This window comes from Fundulus heteroclitus, chromosome 21 (genome assembly GCF_011125445.2).
Source record: "Fundulus heteroclitus isolate FHET01 chromosome 21, MU-UCD_Fhet_4.1, whole genome shotgun sequence".
NCBI classification, from domain to species: Eukaryota; Metazoa; Chordata; class Actinopteri; order Cyprinodontiformes; family Fundulidae; genus Fundulus; species Fundulus heteroclitus.
The window spans coordinates 29309510-29320402 of record NC_046381.1 but is presented as its reverse complement, the minus strand read 5'-3'; the positions used below and the strand labels follow the sequence as shown (position 1 = coordinate 29320402).

At 41.7% G+C, this 10893-nt stretch overlaps 1 protein-coding gene across 1 annotated transcript in view; it reads right to left on the bottom strand.

The window, feature by feature from the left end:
- Nucleotides 1–10893, bottom strand: part of LOC118556985 (NACHT, LRR and PYD domains-containing protein 12-like) — a 40246-nt gene that overhangs the window by 29107 nt on the left and 246 nt on the right. The window contains exons 2-3 of the mRNA XM_036125765.1: nucleotides 1127–1230; nucleotides 1–271 (exon numbers count right to left, since the gene is read on the bottom strand). The exon at nucleotides 1–271 is cut by the window's left edge and continues 1527 nt beyond it. Coding sequence (XP_035981658.1) covers nucleotides 1–271; nucleotides 1127–1230 — 375 coding nt within the window. The remainder of the gene's footprint in view (nucleotides 272–1126; nucleotides 1231–10893) is intronic.

Here is a 10893-nt window from a genome sequence, read left to right as displayed (position 1 = left end):
ATGGGTCCATGTTGGTCAGGTAAGGCTTTAAAGATGTCGTGGCACATGATTTGAGAGCGACAAAGATTCTGGATCTTGAAAGCTCTCTCCAGCTGCTTCACCTCATGTTGGGTATTAACTTCTTCACTCTGCCCCTCTGTGATGTAGAGATCCGTGTAGATCATGTTGAGGAGGGTTCTACTTCCTGGTTTATCACTTCCTTCAGTCACACATTCACATCTCTTCCTCAGACTGTTCTTATGTTCCTCTAAAATCTCCTGCAGACCAGCATCTGCTCAAACAAAGAAGAAAAGACAGCTGAAGAAAAAAACATGATTGTGTGATTAAGTTGGAACAGAAATATCTGTAACAAGATGTCTTATCATTATAAGGTCTCTTATTTCACATTATGTGATGCTCAACAATACGATCCATCCTTACAGACAGATTTTCAGACCGCAGATTTATGAACCTGTTTTATGGCCAGTATCTGATCACTGTCCATTTCTGATTCCCAAAGCATATGAGATGAATAGATGCTGACTGAAAAATGTATCTGCTTCAAGCAACATGAACTCAGCATCATGTCACCATTGTCCTCATTTTACTGTTTGTATCTGACCTTCTCCCACAAACACAGCAGGAGGCTGTTTCACAAAAGCAGAATTTAGAAATCCAGGATAAGAGCTGAAGCTAGGCTAGAACTAGTGGGATGAGTGCATTCTGGCTTTATCCTTTTAATGAAGAACAAATCAGGCCCAGCTGGTCTGACTATGTCAAGCCAGGTTTAAGTGATTCAGGTAAATGCCTATGAGGTCGATAACAGATAACTGATGCCACAATGGATGAGTTACGTGCGCCCTGCTTCAAACCAAACGAGCAACATCCCGGAGGCTTATGAGGAATTGAAGCACATCAGACTCAAGAAAGAAAACTCTGCTGCTATTATGAAGGAACAGACAGGCATTTGGAGCTACTTTTGTGGCAGATGTGCTACACAAATTCTTTCATGCTATCAGATTATGTGACTTTAAGAGATGCTGTTTTCCTGACTCCTCCACAACTTGTGGAAGAAAAGTGGTGGAGGGATAAAACAGTTTAACAGAGATGATGGATGGAAGCTCTGATTGGAGATCTTCAGTCTTACCTGCTACACAGCTGCTCTGATTGTCTGGCAGTAGTCCAGCTCCTGGTCTGGGTCTTTTTCCATACTGGGGGAAAAAGGAGGGTTCTGATGATGAGTCCTCCCACCTGCTGGAAAAGCAGAAATGTAGTTTCTTATTGACTTGACCACCTTACCACCACTGAACCTTCTAAAACATTTTATCCTGCATTAAGAACAAGACCAACTAAATCCACTCCAAGTACAGAGAGCCTGAATGCATTTTATTGCAATAATTAGTGAACATTTATTGCAGTCCAAGCAGTTCCTCTTCAAAACCACTTTATGTTCATTGATATTGTGATAAGTAATTAAACGTAGAAATAGCCGTTTGTTTCTAGGTTTATTGATAAATTAGTGCAGTTTTCTTTCTAAGGTGAACTTCTGGTGGATGAAAGTTGAAATTTCTTGCCTCACAGTCTGTCTTGGACATCATAACATTTTCTAAGATTTAATATTTGACCCTTTTATTGAGATTCAGTGTTGTCAGACCTTAGTCTGACCTTAGTCTTAGTTCTGTCTGCAGCTGCCTGATATCTGTCATATGAGCACTGTGATTGGTATAATGTGATGGTGGGAGCAGGAATGCTTGTGCTTCTAGAAATGTCCCAATGTCCTGTTAGTTATTGTTTCAGCTCCCATAGACACCGGACCTCTGAGGAACCTGGAACCTGCCAGAGCTTCAGAAAGACGCAAAGGAAACCATTTTGTTTTTCCCTCCACAGTTTGATCTGCTTTCTCAAAGTCCAGTTTGCAACTGAACACAGAACAAAAATAATTTACAATCACATTGTTTTTTCTCCCTACATCAATTTCTAACCAGAAATCAACGTTTAAACCCTGGTTGGTCTCTACAGAGTCACATCCATCAGTTAGAAACTGGTTTCTACCCTGAGTCTGAGGAACCAGGATCAGTACTGAAGCTTAGAGGTTCTCCTTTGGAGTGGTCACTCCTCATAGACAGACAGCTTGATCCTAGAGGTTATGCGCTTGGTCCATGGTTCTGACCTCTGAAGTATAAAATCAGTGAGAAACTCTGTGATAAAAATCACTGAAGAAGCTCTGAACACAAACTGCTGCAGAGAAGCAAAACATTTAAAGATCCAGAGTGAAACATTCAGACTGATCTGTTGGATCAAACCAAATACATGAATGGAGAAGTTTCCCCTCCTCACCTTATGTGCACTAAGAGTGAGTGCCTACTTTGGATCCACTTACCTCTGTGAAATGGCATTTTGTTTCACAGATGAAAATAATTAAATCAAAGTGCAGGAGCTGCCTTACTGACAAACACCTCACAGACTGTCTCCGACTAGCTGTCAGTAGCTGAGCCAAACTACAAGGCACTCACAGACAGCATTTAGTCACAGCCATCTCACTAATCTGGCCAGTTTTAACATGTGATGTCAATGAGAAAAGTAATGACACATAAAGATGGTAAATAACTACACTGAGCTCATTTACACTGACTGAGAATTCTGTTAAACACAATTACAGTTCTATTTTATTCCTAAAATGCTGATGCTATGTAACTTGAGTAGATAAGCATAACACTGCATGCAATAAGTTTACTGCTAGTGTGTGTCTTCTATTAACAAAATGGTGACCTCATACTAAAGGAAATAGACCACGCCTTTATTTTTTGTGTTGGACATAAAGCTGTACCTATAGTTGCATTGAGAATTGTGTTAAAATTAGCGTTCTATTTGGTAAAATGTTGATTTTAATGTGACTTTAACGAAGATATAGAAGATAAGCATAACACTTAATATGACATTGCTTTACTTTGGGTTGAGATTAATTGAAGTTGATGTGTTGATGTGAACCTATGGCCAGTTTGATATGCTACTTACAATGTTTTCTTTGTTGCATTAATTTGTCCTGTTGGACCAAAACATTTTATATAATTCAAAAACAGTTGATTTATGAGTTCATTCATGAATAAAAAGCTTCAAGTTTGAAGTACAATCTGGGCTATTTTTCTTGCAACGCCTCTACAGGTAGATCTTGCTTCCCACCAAAGTGGAGGTCGGGGATCTTGGGCTTAAAAAGGTTGGAGACCACTGGCCTAAAGGAAATGGGAATTACATACAGAAAAGCTACACGAAAGACATCATAACACCTAAACAGAAAAAAAACAAGGTTACAATGGGCTAAGGAAAAGCAATCGTGGACTGTGGATGACTGGATGAAAGTCATATTCAGTGATGAATATCAAATCTGCATTGGGCAAGGTGATGATGCTGGAACTTTTATTTGGTGCCGTTCCAATGAGACTTATAAAGATGATTGCCTGAAGAGAACATGCAAATTTCCACAGCCATTGATGATATGGGGCTGCATGTCAGGTAAAGGCACTGGGGAGATGGCTGTCATTACATCTTCAATAAATGCACAAGTTTACATTGAGATTTTGGACACTTTTCTTATCCCATCAATTGAAAAGATGTCTGGGGATGATGAAATAATTTTTCAAGATGACAATGCAGCTTACCATAGAGCAAAAACTGTAAAAACATTTCTTGAAAAAAAGACACATAAAGTCAATGTCATGGCCTGCAAATAGTCTTGATCTTAATCTAACTGAAAATCTTTGGTGGAAGTTGGTCCATGACAAGGCTCCAACCTGTAGAGCTGATCTGGCAACAGCAATCAGAGAAAGTTGGAGCCAGATTGATGAAGTGTACTGTTTGTCACTCATTAAGTCCATGCCTCAGAGACTGCAAGCTGTTATAAAAGCCAGAGGTGGTGCAACAAAATACTAGTAATGTGTTGGAGCGTTCTTTTGTTTTTCATGATTCCATAATTTTTTCCTCAGAATTGAGTGATTCCATATTTTTTTCCCTCTGCTTGGTCTAAAAAAGTAATTGTTACTGACCACCACATTTTTTACTGATTTCTTAATAATAATAATAGAACTTTATTGATCTCACAATGGAGAAATTCACCTCTGTATCTTAACCCATCCCCTTAGGGCTGCCACTGTGCAGCACCTGGGGAGCAATCTGGGGTTTAGGGTTTTGCTCAGGGACCCAGAGTGCCAGCTGTGGGGATCAAACCAGGTACTTGCAACCTTCTCAGAGTGCAAGCACACTGCTCTAACCACTAGGCCAGCACTCCCCACTTCTTTTAGTGTTTCTTAAAGCCAGACAGTTGCCATTTGAAATTACTTTAGTTTTGTGTCATGTCTATGATCTGTTTTTTTTCTACAAAATTAAACAACTCAATGAACATCCTCCGAGGCCAGTGATTCCATCATTTTTGCCAGGGGTTGTATTATCCTAATAACTGGGTGCTAGTGGTGTAGATCACATGTTCAACCAACACCTGCCAGACAACAGGCTCACGCCATAGTTTAATGGAGCTGATTACATCATATTTAGATTCATTATTTTAGAAATTACTTCAATAGTATACTCAGCCCAAAAAGTTCTGGACATGGTCCCTTTGATCAAATCTAGTCTGAGAAGGTTGAGAGCAGAGTATCTGGTCTCTGATATCAGAATTAAAGCTGTTAATCTGGTGTGAGGAGCTGATGTAGCCATCATTAAAGAACAGAAACATGGACCATGAAACAGAACCTTAGAACAAGAACAAAGTTCTGGACAGACAGGAGGACATTTAGAAAAATAGAAAAGTTAAAATGCAGTTTGGTATCGAAGCAGATCACGCTCATAGAACAGGACATTAAAGTCCTCACTAAGACTAAGAAAGTAGAACACATAACTCCAGTTCTAAAGTCCTTACACTGGCTCCCTGTATCTCAGATAATAGACTTTAAAATATTTCTGTTAGTCTATAAATCCCTGAATGGCTCAGCACATAAATACATCACAGACTTGTTATCAGTGTATCAACCATCCAGACCACTCAGGTCTTCTGGCTCCAGCCTTCTCTGCATACCTAGAACACGAACCAAACATGGAGAAGCAGCATTTAGTTCCTATGCTCCACTTATCTGGAACAAAAACTGTAAAAGTGCTGAAAGCCTGAGTTCCTTTAAATCAAGATTAAAAACACATTTGTTTAGGATTGCCTTCGACTGTTTTAATTAAACTGTTTTACTGAAACATCACTAGTTCAACTTTGTAGTCCAACTGTTTTTAATGTTTGCTTTTAGTTTCTATTTTCCCATGTTCTATTTTGTTTCTACATTTTATCCCTACTCGCTTTTATTCTGTTTTATTTTCCTATATTTTAATCATGTAAAGCACTTGGCATTGTCTCTGTACTGAAATGTGCTACACAAATAAATTTGCCTTGCCTTGCCTAAAGTGAAGCTGATGCTCAGAAGAAAGTAATCAGTTCCTTCATTTCCAGAGGGAGAGTTTATAAGTAGAAGGACTAAAAGGTCCAACTTGATGAGAGCAGAATAAAAATCAGAAGCAGAGTGATGGTAAGGTTGGTTTCATGTTGGGAGGAAATCCCTGAGCTCGTGGAAAGTAAAGGAATAGAGCTGCAGAATGAACAGCTGCTGTGTGAGTTTTGGTTTCTGAGCAACGTGATTGTTGTGCCATTATGCACATTTTAAAGTAATTTAGTGTTTATTAAATAAACTGTTAGGTATTGTCCGGTGAATATCAGCCCAAACAGCTGATATTAAAGCACTAGCATTCTTTTAACAGCAAACTCTGCACACATATAGAATAAATGAGTGACAACTTCTACTCAAGTATAAGAATTTATTAACACAAATAAATGAACACCCAGAGAATACCATTATTGAATGCTGATAGAATAATTCAAAGTCAAATCAGTAACTTAGGAAGCTAGAGGAGCGAAATGAAAACCAGCATTTGGTCTAAACAACGTAGTTATGTTTAAATAGGTTAGTAGCAGCAAATTAATCCGGTAGCTAGTAGCGACGAATGCTAGCAGACATTCCGCACCAATTTAATAAGGCTTTTAAAGTACTTCTTGATTCTGAGATCGACCAACTCGGAAATACATGCATTAGTGACCATATTTTCAAAAAATGTGGCATTAAGATTGTGATTGCGCCGTTAAAGATTTTTTTTAAGGACTAAAAATTGTCCCTCGGCGACCGCTAGGATGAAAATCCATAATTTGGGTCACGTGGTACGGTGACGTAATTTGTAGCGTAGCTCAGGCTACGCACCTTTGCAGGTGGTATTGTGTGCACAAATACACCAGTGAGCAGGCTGCAGTGAGGGCTGCTTCTAAAGCCTGGTTCCACCTGCTGAAAGGAACCGTTCTGCTGATTCATGACACACTGAGTCTCTATCCCTGCTCATTTAGTTCACAATCTGAATAACTCCTGGGATTAATCCATCTTGAAGCAGAGAAACTGACTCTGAACCTGTCGGTTATCTATTTGATGCTGATGGAAAACAATAGAATAGAACAAAAAAACGTAATTGTCATTATATAACATGATGAAATCATAAAAGCATGTACTGCTATGCATCAATATACAAAACAATAGTTAAGTGAGACAAGATTGAAGAAAAAAGTCAAATAATAAAGATTGATAAGATAGAGATAAGGCAGTCATGATAATATCAGCAGCATAGTGCAGTCTAGCAGTAGCAGAAGGAAATGATGATAGCAGTAGACAAATGTTGCACTGGTCAGAAGAAGTTGCCAGTAGGAGTTAATACTGAACATGATATTTGTCCCTAAAAACAGCCGTTAGCAGGAATTATTACTTAGTAAGTATCCAGGAGGTACGGGCTTTCATCGACCTGTAATGTGGGTCTGACGGCATAAGTCTGACAAAATGGGTGGGAAGAGTCTACGAGGATGTTTGTGGCTCTTCTGATGCAGCTAAACGAGGTCCAAACTAGTGAGATGCTGCAGATTTATCAGTTAACATTATATATACAGTATTATCCTGTATTTCTTTGGAGTCACATGGATCAGTTAGAAACTGGTTTCTTACGCTGAGTCTGAGGGTCCAGGTTCTTTACTGAAGTCTGGAGGTTCCCTTCTGGACTGGTCACTCCTCATAGATAGACAGCTGGATCCCAGAGGTTCTGATCTGTCCACCGTCAGATCACAACGCTCCATCTTCTGGACTTCTGTCAGTCTGAGAGAAAAAACAAAACCAATCAGTTCGTAGTGATTCATGTCCAGTAAGTGTCCTGTAAAGCATAAAGCTGATCCTAATCATGAGGCCCAGGCCCCACGATGCAGCCAACAGGAGTGAGCCAGCACACATCTAAGCACCCAGCCCCGGACACCAAGGACCACCAATGCACTCGCAGGTCAAGGTGCCCCCCCCCCCCCCAAAAAAAAGGAGATGCAGTAAACCCACTTACATTCATCACACGCATCCTATTCTTCCAGGTCTAGGTACCGGCTCCCCAGAGGGGTCTCCAGCCCCAGACCTGGGAGTTGAACCACATCATCTTGATGGGGAGGGGGGGGGGGGTACCATCAAACCCCAACATACCTGGTCCATATTCCAGCTCTAAGCCCCCACCCCGATCCCAGCCCAGACGACACACTGGCCCAACCACCAAGATATGAGCCTAGCATGAACTGAATGGCCAACCAGAGTCCACCCAACAAACCGTGAGATACTGCCTCCCCCACACCCTGCCCTCCATAATCCGGGACAGAGCAGATGTGTCAGCCCCAGCTCCAGCCGACCCCAGGACACAATGCCCATCCCCAGCTTCGAGCCCAACCTTTCAGCTGGCTCTGGCGCACCCCCTCGGCCCTCAATGTCTAAACGTGAATGGGCCAGAGGAAGCCACCAGGGAAGAAACCTACACAAGCAGCCCCCCCCCTCCCCCAGGGGATGCCTTTACTCCTCCTCCAATGTTGTAAATGAAAGTGTCTAAGATGTACAATACAATTGGGGCCAAGGACGTCACAAGATAGTAGGGCTGGGAAATCCTCCCTGCTTCCCACCGAAGACCCCACACTCCAAAGTCCTACATGTGTGGCAGCATGTTGGAGCAGGCAGAGGGAGGTGTCTGGGGATGGGGAGGAATGATTGGGCACCACATGTCCTCCCAGGAAGCCAGCTGACTCCAATAGCCACCACCATTCTTGAAAAACCTACCCGGAGAGGGAGGCACCACTAGCCACACCACCAAAGTTTGCGGAGTTAGAGACAGGCGGCGAGGCCTGAGAGCCAACAGCTAAATTAAACTAACACTCCAGCCCCACCCCATGGACCGTCCCAACTCCGCAAAGGAGGGTCAGGATGGTCCAGGAGGAGAGAAAAAAACACTCAAGTCAGCCAGCCCGCCTAATCCATGCAGACCCCTGTTGCCCGCACAGAACTGGCACCGAGAGCCACCATGAACCAGGACCAAGACAATGAGCCGGACACGGAGCCATCCAATCTAATCCCCCCCTCCCCCACACACAGAGGAAAGAAAAATTATATTAAAATCCACCCCAACACTAACATTCAAAAAATGTCCACACCACATTGGAAAACAGACACCCAGGCTAGGTTCTCCCTACCTTCCCCCCAACCACTAGCAGAATGCACCCCCTGAAGGAGAGAGCAGAACTTCAAATCTATAACTTCAAAGCGCTGTACATTTATAAATTCCAATTTATTGTGGGATAGTTGTAATATCTTGTTGATTTTTTGTTGGTTGATACTAAAGTACTGAATTTTTGGACCGTAATTATTATAAGGCACACACTGAATTAACATGTCTTTGTGCATCTTTGACCACATATAAGGTGCACCGGATTATAAGGCGCACTAAATATTCTTTCCAAGTGTGTAATATCACTCCGGCCCTTCAAGAACACAGCTCTCTCCTGAGAAAGAGAGCTATCCGTCTCTGTCGGGAGGAAAGAGTAGTTGGACCACACTGCCCTTTTTCTAACATAAGGCCAAAATAAACCTAACTTTTATATTGAATTTACTTACTCGGTTTATTGTTGATAGTGCGTACTCTGGGTGTGGGCTCCCTAAAGGCTCCCACATAATTGGCTGTGCTGTACGTATACTGTGAGCTTGGCGGACTCCGTGCTGACTCTCTGCAGATGTTTTACCCTTCATAGTCGAACGTACTATTGCCTATATTTCTTGTGGCAAATTTCTGCAATTCCCACACTTTCTACCAGCAGTGGAATGGATGGTAAAATGTGTGATTAGCTAGCTGAGCACCTAGAGCTGTTTCTTTCCCAGCAGGCTCCCACCGCACACCTGTCAGTGAGAACAGAGAGGGACTGTAAAGCTGTGCCTCCTTGTGACCGCCTGCTTGGAGCAGCTCAGTATATCAAGTTTGGTGTCACATATAAAACAGTTAAATATAAAGACTTCTTGCCTCCGATAAGTTTATAGTGTGACACCGCATACGCAGTCGTAAAAATTGAGCTCTGCATGTTGCATCTGTATGGTTGGGGTCCGCAGAGTCCGCCTTGATTACGCCTTGACTATGCGCGGACCTCGGCGGAGCGAACTATGCCCGAGAATGTGGGGGCCTTTACATGAATGGGCTTCTAATTTCGACATTACAGTCAGGAAGTCTTGTAGACAGCTCAGGGTCCAATCAGGCAGTGACAAAGTGTACCATAAATAATGCTCCGAATATCCATTGAGGGGAGCGGCTTTGTTGCTTACCAAAGTCATACTTACCCATTTTAACAGATTTTTGAGCGTATTGTACCACTTAAAATTCGCCAGTAAGCACAACGGTAATAATATATAAGGCTCACCATCAATTTTAGAGAAAATTTAAGGATTTTAAGTGCTCCTTATAGTCTGACAGTAAATATATATTTCTGAAGAGGAGTTTGATTTTGTTGGATCATTCTTGAAGGTTTTTTTCCTTCTATTATTGTATTTTATTCTATTATTTTTCTATTATTGTGGTTTAACGGATCTGACATCCTTTCAAGTCATAAGACAGGCATAACACAAATACTGTTCAATTTAATTAACAATTAGCCTTTTCACTTATCCAGTTAAGGTTACTGCAGCTGAGGTGACACAGGTGTACCACACAGTCAGGCAAACCTGAGCTACAACAGTGCTGACTGTGCACATAAATTTAAACAAAAGATTCTACCGTGTTCAAAAATTGTAAAGAAAATGACTGTAGGTAGAACAAAGGCAGAAGCAGTGGTTGCAGATGTCCTTGCTCCAAAGGCAGTGGGTGATGTCACTAAAAAATGCTTGTGTTCATTGAAAATGCAGATGAGTCTGCTGCTGGGATAGCAGCTCTCATAGAACAGTCACTTGACAAATTTGGTTTGTCTTTTGATCAAGTGACAGCATTCAATGCTGACAATACATATGTGAATTATGGAAATCACAATTCTGTCTTCACTAACTTGAAGGATAAACAAAAAGATCTGCAGCAAGGAAACTGCCATGGCCATATTGTACACAACACAGTAAAGCACTCTCTTGACCAGCTCAGTGTAGATGTGGAGAATGTTGCGCTGAAGATCTGTGGCTATTTTTCAGCATCTGCCAAACAACGAGCACCTCTCAAAGAGTTTTGTAGGTTTGTGAATGTTGAATTCCAGGAAATTCTACATGTCACAACCAGGTGGCTTTCTCTTAATCCAGCTATCACCCAGCTAAAGCAAAACTGCCGTGAAATCTTACCTCATTAGCTAGGGAGAGGGGTGCCCTAAACAACTTGAGCAAAAACTCAGAGGGAGACGAGATGATCAGTTTTATGGCCACTTAACTAAAGTCAAGCTGCAGCGTCTCCTTCCACATGATGCAAAAATAGTAGGGGCAGATTTCACAGCATTTCTCAACACAGCCGTCTCATATGTTGAGAAATTGTTTGACTGGCTGT